Source organism: Ptychodera flava, chromosome 13 (assembly GCF_041260155.1).
Source record: "Ptychodera flava strain L36383 chromosome 13, AS_Pfla_20210202, whole genome shotgun sequence".
In the NCBI taxonomy this organism is placed as follows: Eukaryota; Metazoa; Hemichordata; class Enteropneusta; family Ptychoderidae; genus Ptychodera; species Ptychodera flava.
Window position 1 is genome coordinate 14,805,342 of NC_091940.1, and position 18,955 is coordinate 14,824,296.

Sequence of the window (18,955 nt, forward strand, 5' to 3'; positions counted from 1 at the left end):
CAGTGCAGTGTTGTGATCGATTTGAATTGGGCAGGCGAGACATTTTAGTAGAACGTTATCTCAATCCTAACAGTGGGTGCCGATAGTGAACCTTACATTTATTACACCGACCACCACTTTGTTTCGTTTATACAAACAGAATTTCTGCTTGCACCAGACAGGCCTAATCAACACTAAAGTGGCCACGGGTGTAATACGGTGTCAAACATCTGCTGGCAACTTTAGTCACACTTACGTTGCATGCATGAAACAGATGTTATTTCTTTGTACTTGGATTAATTTCAAGCAAAAACTTTATAGTTTATTGCTATCTGCTTTGGCTGCTTTGGTATCGAACACCATAATTCATTAGAATTCCCTTGATGTCAATACGATGGGAGATGAGACTGTAGACTACAATTTACATTGTAGACTACATGAAATCGCACCGTTTCATATGTATTCAAGGACCCGTCACTGCTTATTATTACAGTCAAACTGAATCTGTTCTAAACCGACTGTGGTCCTTGGTCGTACCATGTTACACATTTTAGGTTTACTGTTCAGAACAATGTCAGACAGTTTGTGTTGAGCTGCCATTTTGAATGATGCCTTGTGACCCGTACAGGTCATCTAAATAAAGGATTGGTGGCATGCAAAGGACAGTCGACTTAGTGTTCCTCACCTGTATTCGTCACGCAATTGCCTTTCTCGACTGAAAGAAGATTTCCCAAACGACTCGCGTAGACAAGGTACGTACAAATCGTAATCAGACGATTACAAGTAAATCATAGCCTTATGAACTGAGACAAAAGCTGTGGTTGCTGCATTCATAATGTTCGTTCTATTGAACAGGTTTAGTTTCCCTTGTCTTCCCCAATTGTGTTGGAATGCAAAGCCCTAGCCTTGCCAACACCACAGGTTGTATACACTTTGCAATATTGTACCGATAAACCAATGCCAGTGTTGGCTAGAATACGTTTGCATATAGCACTGATAATTACGATGATAATGACAAGTTGTTATGATTTTGAGAGTAGAACAAGAAACTCAATCCAAAAAATATGAACAAAAAAGTGACAATAGTTAAAAAGGTTCGTTTTAAGGAGCCTTAATCAAGGAAAGGTTTATACCGTAAGCTAAAAACAAGCAAAAACATTGCACATATCCAGAACGAACTTGCTCTTGCCGATGTAGCTATGACTGTATTTAAATATGAACTTTGCAAACATTTTTATGCAAGCTCATGCCATTCCTCTGAACCACTGAAGCGATTGTATCAAAAAAGTGGAACGCTCAACAATGCAAGTTGTATTAAGCACGCAGTCACTCTGCAGTTACACGACTAATGACGCGAAGTAAAGACTATGTTTATGCTTCATGTACTCGTCGCTGAGTCAACCAATAAACCTTTACACTTATGCATGATGTGAAATAGTAAATACGCGCTTTTAGTACGTGCGACAGATGATCTTACCCTATAGACTAGAAGATGGTATCCTTCAAGTGGCCCGGTCGAGTTGTATTCGACTTGTGCCCAGAGGCCTTAACACATTCGAACGCTCAGTACTGCTTTTCACCGGGCAAGATGACTGTTAAACTTTACAGTAAACGGAGAAGCCTAAAGGGCGAGGCAGGGGAACGTAGTTATTAGCTTAAGAGCTTGATAAGTTGGTCTTACGCCAGGACGATCAAGGGCTACCTCTTTGTTTTAAAGTGCGTTCGCCAAAAACCTCAAAAACACTCCGCGGTCGAACAAACAAAGTCCACTCATGATTACAATTCACTGCAATGGGGTCCCTTGACATCTTGACAGAAAGTCAAAGTGCGCGCGTACACATTGAAATGTAGATGTAAGGATCGATGGTTCTCTTTGTTGATGCGTAAAAGAATAAGAAAGTAGAACATAAAACAGTCATCTTCTGTGGGTGTGTCTGCTGTGTCTCTGCAAAAATCATGTATCTACGTTCTGAGCACAAATCTCCGTAATCTCTGGTTTTCTCTTAAGTCTACCCTCTTAAGGGATATGAGCCTTTACTGCAATAGGAAACCATTCCTTTGTGAAACATTTGTCAGGTTAATTTAAATTTTAACAGTCATTTTGTTTCCCCGCTATTTTCAAAACTCGATAATACTACAAAGGAAACAGTTTGTACAAGCAATGTCATAGTTTAAAACATTCACCCATATACGTTAAATGGGACTACTCTGTGCAGTTTATGTGAAAATTCCAGTGCAGATACGCATAGTATCTGCAGTGCAATCTTTTTCTTGTTCAAAATTGCACATATAATCCCTGCCGGTTGTTACTAATAAGGGTATACACACACTAAATTAGTACATTCTCACAAACTTATTTTAGTTTGAAAGTAAAATCATAAAAATAATGGTAAAAGATACAATTAATTGGGCTTTAACCAAAATTATTCAGATTGATCATAAGGCAATGCATAACTTCAGAGGCGTCCCCATGCTAATGTAAAGTCAGAAAGGGGTTAAATTCATCTTGGGCTGGAGACCTAAACATTGTCCAAAGTCGCGACAATATATGTTGGTGTGTGTCGTTCATCTGTCAATCTGTCCTTACAAAATTTTGTTTCAAGTCAAAACCTAAAACCAGAGCTAGATCACGCAGTTGGTACAAAGCATCATCATCGGAAGATCTTGATTTAATAAGACTTTTAGTGGCTGTGGTCTGGATAATTGAGAGTAATTTGCATAATTAATTAATTTATGCATACGGCTATATCGCCATATAAAGATTGCTTAACCAAACTTGGTGTATCTATGCAGGCTCGCAAACTGTACTGTGGTCCTACTATACTAAATGTTTTATGTTGTAAGCTCATTAGCTCATAAGCTCATTTGCATATTAATTGAATTTCTATGATTTGGCAGTATATTGAGGGTAGCGATTATGAAAATACCCATGCTAAATATTTTCAAACTTAGGTCGACTTAATATATAAGTTTATAAGTAAGACGTTCTAATTATTAGCTCATTTTCATATTTAATAGATTTTTGTGATGAGGCTACATATCAATACTGAGACCCTCAATTTTACCTTGACCTCTGCCATGTACTGGTCATACATGAGTCTATATCTGTTTGAAATTTTATGAACAAGAGATTCTTATTGATACCGTATTTGCATACTTAATGAATTTCTGTATTGAGACTCTACATCAATACTGAGCTCATCGATTTTGACCACACCCCCTGCCATTCCTGGACTATAGCTTGACCACTAATTTTGTAAGTATTAATCGCAACGACATTTAAATATTAGCTTATTACTATATTTAATGAATTTTGGAATAAGGATATGTCAATACTGAGTGTACAAAGTGTGATCAGACCTCTGCTATATATTTATCTTACAAAAAAGCCTTTTTTGCTCAATGCTTTATGAGCACTTTATTGTAATTACTAGCTCATCTGCATATTTAATGATTTCCTGTAAATCAGCTGTCTAACAATATTGAAAAAAATTGAAAGCACTGATTTTGGGTTTGACCTCTGCTATTCATAAATCTCCCTGGTTAAACCATGGCACAATATGAACGAATTTAGCAGTACGCCCTCACCGACCAAATTTGCGTTATACATTCGTTTTATCCCGTGAACCTGACCTCCCGACAAGAAAGAAGATTCCGGAACATCAAGCTAGCGCAAACGCCTTTCCTAAAGGAACCAAAAAAATAAAGTTAGCATAATAATCTCTTCTTAGTCAGTACGTTAACACGATCCATACTTGTGTACATCCGCACAAGCATGCATTTGCACACGAACGTCACGGCCGGGGTCGATCGACTACACCCGAGCCTGAAATGACGGAATTTCAACCACAACTGAACGCTGATGACGCACATCGCCGCACGCGACGGACCAGTTGACGATAATTTTTGGTTACGAGGGCCTAGACGCGTTTGTACACTGTATGTATTAGGTATATCTAAAACCCTCTCACTCGCTTACGTGAGACAAGTCGAACGAACGCGCGCGTCCATAGTTACACCCAAAGACGAAATGTACACTTTAGATCGTCGTTGAGGGCGTCGCATATGCCATCTCCTGCGTTTCATTGTTCAAGGACGCCGGTAGTTTAACTTAGGCCAAAGTAAGTAAATTCTTTGTTTTGCTTCCACTCAAAATCCTAAAAGGTACGCGGGTAAGCGGCTAAAAAACACACACCGAAAATTTAACACAAAATCTGTTTGCCTTTATTGGACAATTTTTCCCAAACCACATGAATACTTCTGTCACAGTGTGACACACTGTATGATCACTGTATGCATTTTCATGATAAATGGATCAAAATAAAGTCATTCTTTGACGTTTGTTTTTCTCTTATTAGTTTTAGATTTCTTTCTTGTGCATTCAAAGTGTCCAAATATCAATACCATTGCACAGCAACTTGACAGCCTTGACAGTTTGAGGAATGGGTACTCTATAACAGTATACAGTAGCAGTCTTTTGTCCTCAAGTTCTTGTAATGCCTATGCTCTGATGGAATGTCATAGTTTTGCTGAAAGGTGTCTGTTTTGAAAGAAAACACCAAACAGAAATGGTAACTTGTAGCCTCTGCATTCAATTTTAGAAAGATGGGGCATCAGAGAGAAGAAGAAATTGATGATATAATTGACAAAAGTATTCCCTGTAGCTTCCTCGGGACCATCCGTAAACCAGCACCTTTCCTTTCCATCAAATAAAAGAAAGCATTTCGTAATTTTCAGTCTCCACACACAGACTCATCAGACCCAAATTTAGGTGGAAGCTTCACATCTATATTCCTTGCACTTTCAAAGTACCACACCCCAGATTGATTTAAAAGATGAAGTATCATGGCATAAATGGAAATATTCTACGGTGGGTCAAAGCATGATTGACAAATACAAAACAGCGAGTAGTCATAAATGGAGCATCATCTGAATGGAGAATACGTCACAAGTGGTGTCCCAAAGGGTTCACAGTTCTTGGACCAATACTCTTTCTAACCTAGATCAATCATACTGGCGGTGAACTCAAAAATTTACTGACAATACCAAGACATAACATCCCTTGCGAAATTGTAGTGATCCTGAAATTCTACAAGCTGATTTGGACAAGCTACAAAAATAAGTGAACACTGGCGGACGCATATTGGCTACAACAACCCCTTCAATAAATACTCAATGAACAATATTTCACTGGGACGTACAACTGAAGAAAATGATCTATTTCATTCTACCTTAAAACCTTCGAGCAAATGTGATAAGTTTGCAAAAAAGCAAACAGAATGTTGATCTCATCAAACGATCATTGGTCGATCAAATAAAAAAAATGTCATTCTCCGTCATTACAAGCAACTTGTGAGACCACAGCTCGAGCATGCAGTACAAGCTTGGTCACCATGGCTACAAAAGGACGTAAAAATCTTAGCACGGCAAATGATACCTAAAGTCCGACACTACAATTATCAAAATAGACTTAAACAGCTAGGTTTAATAACACTTGAACAAAGAAGAATTCGCGGCGACATGATTCAACGCTAGAATTAGTTATCAAAGGCCATGACCACTGTAACCTTTAACTTGAGTTAGCAGTCGACTCGAGAACTCGAGGACACTGTCCCAAACTTCATAAACTAACCGTTCGATTCAACACAAGAAAGTACTTTTTCAGCAAGAGTTATGGACACCTGGAATAAATTACCAGCCGATGTCATTAATGCAGAAAGTGTGACCTCCTTCAAGAGCAGCTACGACCGCCTACTACGAGTTTGAACTTTCACAGAGGGATTCTATATACTTTCCCATACCCAAACTGAACAAAAAAGTACGTAAAGGCCTTTCGTTTACAGGACTGATCACTGGTTTAGTTTTTGTTTCAAGTTAAAATGGACGAATTAACCAAATTTTTGGCAAACCTAAAAGACCAATTAACTAGGATAGGCCTCAACACTTTCCGATTTTTCCGTCTGCCATACTCTCTGAGTCGTTGTACCCAAGTCCAATCGGCCGACTGAATCTCTCTCTGTTCAAGTCCCGATTGCTCGCAATGACCATGCCTTCAAGTTGCCGTGCAAAGGTTTCCTGTTTTTTAACTTCGATTATTTCCCTGCTTTCATCCATATTTTATCGTGACGACAAAGCCACAACAGGCAAAGCCGGTTGAACGTGAGGACCCGGCGTGAGACTGAGAGTATCGACAGGTGTAAATGTGTAGAGAGTACTGTTTAACGTCACCGCACGGTCCATTAATGAAATGTGACTGCCGTAAAGGAGTGTTTCGTCGCAAAGTTAAAAGCCACGACTTGTTTTTGTGACAAAATAGCGCCACCAATGGCGAAATTTTGAAAGGAAAGTTTGTGTTTTTTTTCCGAAAAATCTCCAAAAACCTAGGCGCGCGCGGACGCAAAACAAAGAATTTACTTACTTTGGCCTTATAGTAAATATTTGATGGGCATGACATCCTAATTACTGGCTATCATGGCTTTGTCCAATATTTGGTATTTTAGAGAATCAATATGACTCCAAAAGTGTCCCATGATATCAAAAGTGTCCCCGGCTATTACTAGCTTATCTGCATATTCATGAAATTCTATAATTAGACCATATATCAAAACTTAACGGTCTGTATTTGATTGGACTTCTGTTATACATTGGTTATACTTAGATTTATTTGTGCTCATTTATTTGTGCTCATATTTACCACAATTCAAGTACATAGTATATGCATATGTGTAATTAGGCTATATATCAAAGCTATATGTCAATAGTAAATCAAATGAATTTGATCAGACATCTAAGGTACAAAAATTATACTACCATTAAGTCATACTGGAAGTCAATGGGCACGATATATCAGTGTAGTTTGACCCAGTGTCCAGGGTACATATCAAAGCTTAATACGCTGTCTTTGAACAAGTAAACATTGACGGATGTTTGATTAATGGGTTCTATACCCAGATAATTCTGAGGATTTTATGCTTCTGCTGCTAAGTCCAACTACTTTTATGCAATTGAAGGAATCAGCTTGACTTCAAAAATGTGCCAGGTGGCCTGTAAAGTGCCAATTATGAATATGATTATGCACACTACGATGGTGTTGTCCAATATTTGTTATTTTAGAGAATCAATATGACGCCAAAAGTGTTCTATGACCTCAAAAGTGTCCCTAGATATTTCTGATGGTTATATGCTACCACTGCTATATCCATCTTCTTTTATGTAATTGAAGGGATTTGTTCCACTTCAAATATATGCTAGGTGACCTGTAAAGTGCCTGTTATTAACAGGATTATGATACATGTCCATTGCTTTCCTTAACATTTAGTATTGAATTGAAAAGAATACATACGACTCAAAAAGTGTAATGATGACCTCTAAGGGGTAACCAAATAATTCTGATGGTAATATGCCCCCCCCCTGCTATATCAAAGTACTGACTTCAAAAACGTGTCAGGTAACTTGCAAAGTGTCACTTACCATGGCTTTGCCAAACATTTAGTATTAATTTGAAGAGAATTACTCCGAAAGATAAATCGTCAGAATTATTATGGGCGACTTTAGAAATCACGGGAACACTTTTAAAGTCATATGCATCTTTTTAATGCAATACTTATGATTTGACAAAGCAGGTGAATTGTACGATAATCAAATTAGCAAAGGACACTTAAGAGGTCACCCGGGACACTTTTGAAGTAAAAAATTGCTTTAAATCAATGTACTTGGATATAACGGTGGAAGCATTGAATCATAATAATTATCAGGGGACACTGAAGAGATCGTCGGAGACATATTTAAGTCAAATGAGCTTTTACAATTCAATGATGGTTATTGAACAAAGAAGTAGACGCGTACAATGATCAGAAAATCGAGAGATACCAAACACTTTTGAAATCAAAGAACTTGCTTGAATTTAAGGCAAATAGTTCTATATAACACTGTAAGCATGAATTATCAGATAATTAATGCACACTTTCGGATCATTTAGGACACTTTTGAAGCCAAAAATATTGTTTGTATTGAATGAAAGTTAGTTCAACAAAACAGTGCAAGCGTACAATAATCAGAATATCAAGGGGCACTTTAGTTGGTATCCGTGAAACTTTTGAAGTCAAACAATTTGATTGAATCAAATGCGTCTAGTACTATATACCAGTGGAAGTATGTAATCATCATAATCACTGGACACTTTACAGCTAACTTAGCAGACTGTTGAAGTTAATTGTATCTTTTCAATTCAATACTAGTTGTTGTACAAAACACTAAAAAGGAAACATAATCAGGTTAGCAAGGGAAACTTTCAAAATTGCAAAAATTCACCAGGGTTTTTAGGATTGATTTGGTAACTAGAAACATACATCTTATGTTTTGACCTTATTAGGTATCAAAATGTTATTATTATTTGTTGTATTATTCAATTAGCTCATGCAACACACTAGGGGAGTCGTCAAAACGGCCTTGAAAAAACAAACAAACATATGAACTGTTTAGGGGGGGGCTGACATGAAAATGTAAAATATCTGTCGCTATTATTTTACAATTTTATAATCAATATCTGTAAGATATGATTCGTGTGATAAAATGTTGCCATTATGACAAAATCTGATTTCTGAAAAAATAATTAAGTAAATTAAAAAACACTATTCAGTTCTTACCATTATCAGACAAACTGTATGTACCAGATTTTATTCCAATCTTTATAGCCATTCTTGGGATATCGTGCCCACAGATAGACAAAAACATCTTTAGACAGACACACAACCAGACAGACACACAGACAAACATACAGACAGACATTGTTACGACATTAGTTTGAGAAGACGTGAGCTACAAATTGGGTGTCTACTCAATGATTTCGCCGTTTATCCGACCCCAGGCTCTCATAACAATTGCCTCAGTATGCACAACCTTGCAGCTAAGCAGGGCCGGATATTTGCGTAGATTATACTCTACTATTTTTCACTATCGACGTAAAATTCCTTAGAGACTGTGCAAAAAGATGTACAACAGTATTAACAGCGCACACGCTTTTCACGTGGCAGAAATACCTCCGTCCTATCGATGATCGTTTTGTATGAGTGAATTGGATTTTTGTATGAAACCAGGCAAGACTAGCAGTGACGAATAATTAAAATAGGCTAACCATTATTTACAATTTGATGAAGTCTTTCAGTTTTGGGCAATATCGTATTGAAGGAGGCCTCGAGAGGCAGCCTATACTACACTAAGCCTTTGGTCGTGGTGTAGGATCGGAGGCCTTCGAGACCCCAAACGTCGGCACACGACTTAATCTTTCAGTCTATAGACCATCCAGTACAAGGAAATATTTTGACACGCTGTTCAGGCTTGTTTCGTAAGATAAAATGCACTATGGATTAAACACGTGATACAAGTGAGTGTATTTGTCGAAAAGGACTAGAAAGCAGATCAGTACTGAGGAACTCAACAACTTCATACCAAGTACATGGCAAAGATGTGAGTAAAAAAACTCTTAGACTGCGTGGAATACAAGTTCAGCTAAAAACAACGGGATCTGTTTAAAGTCAGAGACATTTTTTAGGTCTTAGCAGACGAGATAGCGCAATTCTTAAGACTAAGATTTTCCTTTGTCTTACATGTCACCAATACTGTACTCATACTTTGAAAATAACATATATTTATCAATCACTTACCCAACCATATTTTCCTTATTTTAGTCTTTTACCATGAATTTGAATTGGTATATTGTATTTTTGACGTAGACAAAAATCAAGATGAAAAAGATTGGATCTGGGAACGACTTCGAGTTGATTCCTCAAAGCGATGAGTGCAAAATAGATGTCACGGAAGGGAAACAGGATAAAGTTGGCCGACCGATAAATGAGGCAAGCCAGGTTGTTGTAATTGACAGTAGGGATGACATCTCTGATGCCGATGACGATGATGATGATGGTAGTGACATCGTGTTGGACCCAGACGATTGCTTTTCAAAGGTACGGATTGATCGCCCTAAGATATCTTTACTCCTTTCGCCTTTACAGAATTGAGTATTCACACATTTTACTTAGTTTGATATTTTCGATATACAATAATCCTCCTTTGATCTAGAAGTGGTTAATGCATAACATGGCGATACCAGTTTTGGGTTGACAATCACGTTCGTTATGACAAAGCGAAAAAATAGTCTGCAGATAGAGTATTTGCGAATTGCTAGAGAGAAGCTACCGTCTCGATATATTGTCAAAGAAACGTTTTAATTAAATGAGCGATGTATGTTATATTGAAACGCATAAATTCGTAAAAGAGCAAATATTGGGCAAAACTAGCACCCACGAACTTTGTGCCAGTCACTATAATACAATTACCCATGACCCTAGCAATTTAATTCGTAATTTTTGAAGGTGTATATAACTAAATACGGAGACATAAAGAGTAATGTATCACACTGAAAGGTCTGTATTTGACAACATTAATGCCTGAGTGAAACTGAAGAAAGCATTGATTTGATGCTGTTGCACATAATTGATACCTTTCATACGGAAATGGAAAAAAAAAACAAGTATATCTTAAAATCGCATATGCTGTTTAGCAAAATGTGCCCTTTAAAACAATTGAAGTTTTAACATATGGCAAAAACTTAATGTCCACACTGATAACTAATGGCTCTGGCGATGAAAATCAAGATAGTCGGCTTCCAGATCTCACTGTCTTTCAGGAGGAACAACTTCCATTTGAAAGTTCTTGCAAGCAAGTATTGAAACGACTGCACTGCTGGTTTTTGGCTCCCACATGCGCAGAGATCTCCCTATTTGCATACAATTCTTGCTGTCCTGATCGTTTCTATACCGATAGGTTTCCTATGATATTGGCCGATAAACTATAATGATGACGCAAAATTTTAACCTTGACTAGAGCTAGCGGTTGCACCATCCTGCGTCAGATCGACGCATTTATGATGTATTATACAATCATGGTGTGTTAAACCAATCATAGAAGTATGAAAATGTTTCACATGCTACTTGCAGAAAGTCAGAGAGATACAGACAAGCATCTATCGATTTTTCCACAAATACAAGAGACAGATGAAGATTGGATTGTACGCAATACTACTAATCTTGTACACAGTCTATTTCGGCCATGCAATGCACTATTCCTTCAAGAATGCAATCGCACTTTTCGCAATGACAGTTTTCGCCGTGCTGTGTGTTGCCTACATGTCTGCCAAGAAATGCTTGGGAGATAAAATAAAGGAAGTGTATCAACCCATCATAAAGTTTGTGGACAAGCACTGGAATATTGTACGATGGTAAGTTCCTTATCATATATCAAATAAAAAGGATTACAGAAGCAACACATGATTCATTTTATTGACAGTGCAATCTCTTTAGATGGCATACACATATCTCAACCTACCGATCAAACAAGCCACTTAACAACTTGCTTGTGCCTACCTACCAGTCTGCGTTTATACATACATGCACAGTTTTGTACATGCGCGCGTAAACGCACGTACGCTCATATTTGTCTATATGTACATACTCACAAGAATGCCTACATACATACATACATACATACATACATACATACATACATACATACATACATACATACATACATACATACATGTATAATTACATACATGCATATACGTACGTTATTAAAAAGCCAACACTTCACTCTGAATAACCGCTGTACTTTATATATATATATGTATATATATATATATATATATATATATATATATATATATATATATATTAATTTCAAATTATCTGAAATCGTAAAAGCCAACACTTTACTATGAATAACGGTATTTGCTTTCTCTTACATATATATTTATTTATTTTTTGTTAATTTCAGGTTATCTGCAATCGTGACCGCTGTATTAGTAGTTATATGGATCATCATGCACACTTCGCAGAATCCAGAAAATTTGATGTCATTGATCGGCGTTTTTGCCATACTTGTCTTTTGTTTCCTATTTTCTAAAAACCCTGATAAGGTACTACAATCCAGGGCACTTAAGACCACGAATTAGTGCGCGTTCATTTCTTAGAGACGACAGACTGAAAAGAGACGGAAACAAAGCAGCTGTATGTCAATGTTTCATAAAATATGAAATCGATAGTGTGAATTCATATTTTGCTAATTATTTGTTATGCTGACAAACAGTCCGTGAGAGAATACCGGGAAAAGGCGCCAATATTAACGTCCAATTTAAACGCATGTGACCAAAATTTCGTACTATGTTTATATTGTTTATGTTTGAAGTCTCATTTAACAGAAAAGTTTAAAAATTCACAAATAGAGACAGAAAACAGAATAGGTTGAATGAACTATTTCAGTTCTATGAATTCGTTTCACATATTTGTAGTTTCTGTTAGATGGGTAACTTTCTTATCTTTTTCAAATTGACCTCTGCCATGGCATCTTCTTATCCATGCACTTGATAGGTACGATGGAGGCCTGTGATCTGGGGTCTGGTTCTTCAAATACTCTTCGCACTGATGATCCTTCGGACGCGATGGGGAGCAACAGTGTTCCGATTTATTGGCGACCAGGTCACCGTTTTCCTTGATTACACAGAAGCTGGCTCAAAGTTCGTGTTTGGGGATGCGTTTAAAAATCACTACTTCGTATTTGAGGTTATGTGACTTCTTTATTTTTAAAACGCGAATATAATAGTATTTTATATGTATACACATGAAAAATAAGAAAGTTTATAATGATCGGAAATTAATCTGTGAATTGTCCGTTTGGGTAGTTGAAATACGTATTTTTGCTTTAACATATACGTTTTCTGGGTCTAGTATATTTTATATAATTCAACGAAAGAGTTATGTCAGCGTTGATATGATGTGCTTGTGTTTTGTGATATATTGTATAGAATTCAACGAAAGAGTTATGTCAGCGTTGATATGATGTGCTTGTGTTTTGTGATATATTGTATAGAATTCAACGAAAGAGTTATGTCAGCGTTGATATGATGTGCTTGTGTTTTGTGATATATTTTATATAATTCAACGAAAGAGTTATGTCAGCGTTGATATGATGTGCTTGTGTTTTGTGATATATTGTATAGAATTCAACGAAAGAGTTATGTCAGCGTTGATATGATGTGCTTGTGTTTTGTGATATATTTTATATAATTCAACGAAAGAGTTATGTCAGCGTTGATATGATGTGCTTGTGTTTTGTGATATAATGTTTGTTATAAAAACAGAATCGATGATAGTAAAATCAAATTTTCTAGTACTTTACCGGATTCATATACTATCGACAGTCTTGTAAATGCCAAATTATTTTCAGCAGATAATCGAAGTCAATATGTGTACCATGCTGCGGCCATGTCGTTAAAAATAAGACTCTTATTCTTGTTTGTCGAAGAATAATGAATACAAAATGCGATTCTCTGCCAGGTTATGCCCATGATACTATACCTTGCCGCGGTTATAGCCTTCCTGTATCATATCGGTGTCATACAAATAATTATCACAAAGTTAGCCTGGATACTGCAATTTACGATGCATACTTCAGCTTGTGAATCTCTGGCGACTGCAGCTGCTATATTTCTGAGCATGGTAAGTTCAATACATGCGTTTTATGCAACTTAAACGGAGTTCATATTACTATCTCGAATACCGATAAATATATATATATAGTTGCAGCATAGTGACTAATATGAAAACAAATGCATTCATAGTGAATATATAATTATACTAACTCCTTTGTGAAATACTGGTTCTTTTACTTATTTAGTACAAAACGAAGAAACTGTAAATGTTTCTGAGACAGATTTGTCACAAAGTTTGTTGTGTACAACAAGGTTACCCTGCAGCGACCAGTTTTCAACATATAATCTGCAGTTTTGTTTGATTGTTTAGTAAATGACTAGTGCTTCCAAACTGATATGTCTTTGAGTCTCCATTTGATTTACTAAAGATAAGATTAACATGATGTTTCATATGAAGAAAGCGTATACATAATCCCAAAATGACAAAGTCTACTCGATTTCCAAAAACAGGTGCGTGACTGACAGAGCATATCGTCTACATAGTAAGTAGGTGTATGAATAAGGGAAACTTTAGTTATGTCCTTCTGCAGGCGGAAGCTCCAATGTTGGTAGGCCCTTACATGTCTGCAATGACTGCGTCAGAACTCCACGCAGTCGCTACAGCTGGTTACAGCACAATCGCCGGGAGCATGTTCGGTGCCGCGATATCATTTGGTATCAGTCCTTCACACATGGTTACTGCCTCTGTGATGTCAGCACCAGCAGCTCTTGCCGTCTCCAAGTTGTTCTATCCCGAAACCAAAAGGGCGCCATCCTCGAGGAGATATAAATCGCTAAAAATAACTTTGCCGTGAGTATTTTGCTGATACTACGTAGCTTTTCATAATTTCAACTTATGAAATTGAGAGCTCAAATTTTCAATTCAAAAAAACACCGCGTTAATCTAAAGTACTAATGCAGTACACTCTCCCAAAATAAAATTTCGTTAATTGTGAATTAATTCCCTAAAATGACTATTTTACGCACGACGATAATGCTTATAATTTCATTGCTTGGATGTGTGTTCTAATCAAATCGGTTCTTTTATTTAGGAAATATCAGAATGCCATCGAGGCGCTCTCACAAGGAGCAATGAAATGTGTATCTGTAGTTGTTAATGTGTGTGTAAACTTCATCATCATCCTGGCTGTGTTAGAATTCCTGAACGCTTGCCTTTCGTGGGCGGGGGCAATGGTTGGTCATCCTGAATTCAGCTTTGAGGTACGTCCGTTACCAGTGACCTGAAAGATCCGTAATATTGTCTTTTAAGCTATTTTCGACTTTAAGATCTGGGCTTTATACTTATAGTACCAAAATGCAACAGCGCTACATCCGATTCATGATTTCATTGAACGTAACTATACAAATACGTGACAATATCCTTTGCCAGATGATTACACCACGCTTGTAGATTTCGTGGCGTTGAATTTTTGTTTTCATATATACCTTACAATGTCCCCATATTTACCGCTATGGGTTTTCATTACTCCAGTTAATCTGCGCATGGGTCTTTATGCCGGTTGCCTACCTGATGGGCGTCGACGGGAAAGACTGTTTCATAGTCGGTGAACTGATAGGTATGAAGATTGTGACAAGCGTATTCGTATCTTACAAGAAGATGAGTGTATATCTGAAAAATCGCGAGTTAGGATTAGAGCCAGCACTATCTGTGAGTAGAGCGGGCAACTTCAGGTCAATTGCTCTCCAAACCCCATGTTTGCAGAAGCAAGAGACAGACCATTGATTCCGTTTCAGCAGCAATTGTTTGTCTGTCTGTCTGTCGTCTATCCGTGCTTATGATTGATAGAGATGGTTGAAGAAGAAAATCTCTCTCTCTCTCTCTCTCTCTCTCTCTCTCTCTCTCTCTCTTTTCATTCATTGTGTATGTAATAATTACTTAATAGCTTGATACCAGGGTGAATTTATCGGTATTAATTGTCGGCTTTTTGTTGTCATATCAAATGATGGATCGTCGTTCTTGACATTATTAAAACTTTTGATAAGAGGTACAATTGATGTGTCAGGACTGAGCATAAAGTTGCTCTAACATAAGCAAACGAAGCAATATTTGCATATGAAAAACTATAAGTAATCAATGCTGATGCAAATTATTTAATTGTACCTAGTTTAAGTAAAACAACATCACAATTATTTCTGTCTGATCTTGTTTCACGCAGCCTCGTTCTGAACTGATAGCAACATACGCCCTTTGTGGGTTCTCTCACATCGCTGGTATTGGAATGACGATGGGAACGTTCATAGGGCTTGCTCCGAACAAAACGAAAGATATAAATGATGTCGTTGTGAGGGCGATGATTGCTGGAAACGCCGCTAATTTTCTGACTGCATGTATTGCCGGTGAGTGGATACGAAACACATAGCTTAATTGAACATGGAAAGTCTTTGAATGTAAAGTTGATACTCTCTAAACGATTACGTCCTTTTCCAGTGTTACTTTAAGTGTTAGCGGTCGTTCCGATTGATTTTGCTGGTCATCTGAAAAACAAAGGCGGGTACAGTTTACTGCAATGCCATTCTGAGCATTTTACCACCATTCGTTGAGGGTATGTGGCAAGAGATGTAACAGGAATGGTCGAGAGTGCAGAAACAGGAATTCTCTAACGACATATTCTTAACATTTACCTGTATTTCTAACATGGCGCATTCCTAACAGAAATTATTTTGAGCATAATGCGAGCTTTGTCATTACTAAATGAGCCTTCATTTCTTAAGGGAGGGGCTCGTTAGATTTATGGTGCATGCAAAAATGGATCCCTCGTAATATTACTTTTTCTAACAGATGACCCCCTCAATTCATCTATTGTATAATTTGATATCCTCAATTATGCAGATCCTTCACATAATTGTAATGGTGGTATCCCCGATATAGATAGCGGTCTACCCGCACTACTGTTGCGTTAAGGGCAAATGTCTATTATTTAGCTGCAGCTGGCGCTTTGCTACTTGTGTCTTTGTATGAGTTAAAGCACGTAGACCGATATGCGTTCCAAATACTATTGGATACATGCAATTTTCCAATCAGTATAAAACTGCAGTTTACATCCGATGGTGGAGGTCATCTTTGAGAAACGTGGGAGAAAAATGAGACGAGACTTTGCCATGTATACATAATTAAAAAGACGCAGATGTAATATCACAACACAGTTCACAACACAGTCACTGCCATATAAATGGATATTTTTTGATGAAATTAAAAATTAATATTTGTTGTACGCGCACATCGCTTCTGATCGTCCTATATAGTACATTCATATCTTTTGTCAAACATTGTTTTTCCGTTTATATTTTGGGAACTCGCAAGCGGGTATCACTTCCCCTTGCGATAGCAACAAACGGTACTTGAAATCAGTAAATTTGACAACTAATTGACTCGGGCATAGCACTTGAAGACCTAATTAATCACAGATATCATGTCTCAGCCACCAATGTATGATCTACTCCTGTTTGTTTGTTTGAAAGTATGTAGTTATATTGATAGAGAGTACACAAAATGCTACTGCTTATATATATATATATATATATATATATATATATATATATATATATATATATATATATATATATATATATATATATATATATATATATATATATATATATATATATATATCTCGAAGTATACAGATGTCCTCGTGGGAAATTAAATTGCTCAATGCAAAAGCAGGGCGTTATAAATAAACAGATTACTTCAAGTACAAAGTAATGGAATCTATTACTTAAGTTTCATGCATCTTGCAATCCTCAGATAGAGTGAAAGGATTACTAGCTCGACACTCTTACATATATGATTGGGACGAACCATTCTATTTGTAGGTAGTGTTAAAATTCGATAAATAATATTTGTTTTGGTGGCGACATTTTGAAACCAACTCAGAGCGTTTGTTTAACAGTGTAGATTTGTCAGCATTGATAATGTGCAGCTTTTCTGATATACAAAGATTACATCGCTTGTTCATGTTAGAGTAGCTCAATGCTTTATCAATGATTGACCATGAAATGTCAAAGTCTTGTGCCTTATTTCTTGAGTTCCATACATATTTTGATAACTCGGTGTCGTTTTTGTATCTCTCGTTGCGGAACGATTTCATGTGATTAGTGTAGCGCGTCTTAAAGGTGTTATCAGTGAGGCCGATATAAGCCCTCTCTCCGTTGTCCTCCGTTGATACGTTGATACGTTGGCCTTGTATATATATATATATATATATATATATATATATATATATATATATATATATATATCGAAATTTAAAATCATGACAGTTGTACAATACAGTGGTTGTAAACTACTGTATCTAATTTCAAATCTACTTTGACTTATTCTGAGTAATAATATTCATACTTCGTAAGGCCGTAGTGGCATGATGACAAAAGTTGCCAAATTTGGTATCATAGTCATTATACTGGAAGCAGGCATTGTAAGGTTTCCTGCTCTTTTGCCGCAACCAACACTGTTGAGAGTAGACTGGAAGATCCGTCGCTAGAGGGCGTTCTTTACGCTCAAGAGGAGGGAGCCATGGGGAGCCTCCTCGAGCGACGGATCTTTCAGTCTATTTTGAGGGTTGTTGGTAGAATCCTGTTTACACTGCTTTTAGACTTTTATACAATTAAAAATTTTGTTCCGTTTCTGATGCATCATAGGTCTGATGTATCTATGATTTTTAAATTTCAGTCCATATTGCTGATATTGTCATACTTCCTCACAAATCTTATGTAAAATACACCCCTCCAAATTCTGTATAGAAACATTTGATCTCCTAAACCGACACCCTGATTTTACATATACCCCTTCCAAGTACAAAAATGAAAGTCCCCTAAAACTATCCTCTTAACTCAAAGAATGCTGTTTCGTTTCTTTTTTGCAGGTATCCTTTACCAAGAGGCTGACATTTCAACAGTCCCTATGGGGAACAGTACATTAGCAAACATAACAAACAATTTTACGACCGCAATAAATGGTACCATGTGACATGTTTCAACTCGCTTGAACCCAAAGAATATTCAACTATGTACAGCACATTACACGGAATGATATGACTGGCATTTTTAACTTGCTTTGCCGATTCATAGACTCATATTATATATATATATATATATATATATATATATATATATATATATATATATATATATATATATATAAACACATTACTTAAAATACAAAATATAATATATGTTACTTAAGTTCCATGCATCCTGCAATCCTCAGACAGAAGTGAAAGGATTCCTGGCTCGAGTCTCATTTATATAATTGAGACGTACCATTATCTGTAGGCGGGGTCAAAATTTGATAAATTATTTGTTTTGGTGGCGACATTTTGAAACCAACTCAGAGAGTTTGTTTAACAGCGTAAATTTGTCAGCGTTGATAACGTGTAGCTTTTCTGATATAAAAAGATTACTTATGTTAGAGTAACTCGATGCTTTCACAAGATG

The 18,955-nt window shown here is 36.8% G+C and overlaps 1 protein-coding gene across 1 annotated transcript; it reads left to right on the forward strand.

The window, feature by feature from the left end:
• Positions 1 to 653: 653 nt before the first annotated feature.
• LOC139148686 (solute carrier family 28 member 3-like) lies at positions 654 to 18,587 on the forward strand. Its single transcript, XM_070720173.1, has 11 exons — positions 654 to 731; positions 9,711 to 9,941; positions 10,974 to 11,254; positions 11,809 to 11,950; positions 12,402 to 12,593; positions 13,368 to 13,529; positions 14,053 to 14,312; positions 14,554 to 14,722; positions 14,994 to 15,170; positions 15,679 to 15,859; positions 18,385 to 18,587. Exons 2-11 carry the CDS (start codon positions 9,723 to 9,725, stop codon positions 18,486 to 18,488), a joined length of 1,887 nt encoding a protein of 628 aa, XP_070576274.1. The 5' UTR covers positions 654 to 731; positions 9,711 to 9,722; the 3' UTR covers positions 18,489 to 18,587.
• The last annotated feature ends 368 nt before the right edge of the window (positions 18,588 to 18,955 follow it).

Bases quoted from the DNA above. Each gene is read 5' to 3' on its own strand.
- LOC139148686 (XM_070720173.1), top strand. From the start codon at position 9,723: ATGAAAAAGATTGGATCTGGGAACGACTTCGAGTTGATTCCTCAAAGC. The intron at 11,255-11,808 runs GTAAGTTCCTTA...TGTTAATTTCAG, and splicing joins CACTGGAATATTGTACGATG to GTTATCTGCAATCGTGACCG. The intron at 12,594-13,367 runs GTTATGTGACTT...ATTCTCTGCCAG, and splicing joins ATCACTACTTCGTATTTGAG to GTTATGCCCATGATACTATA.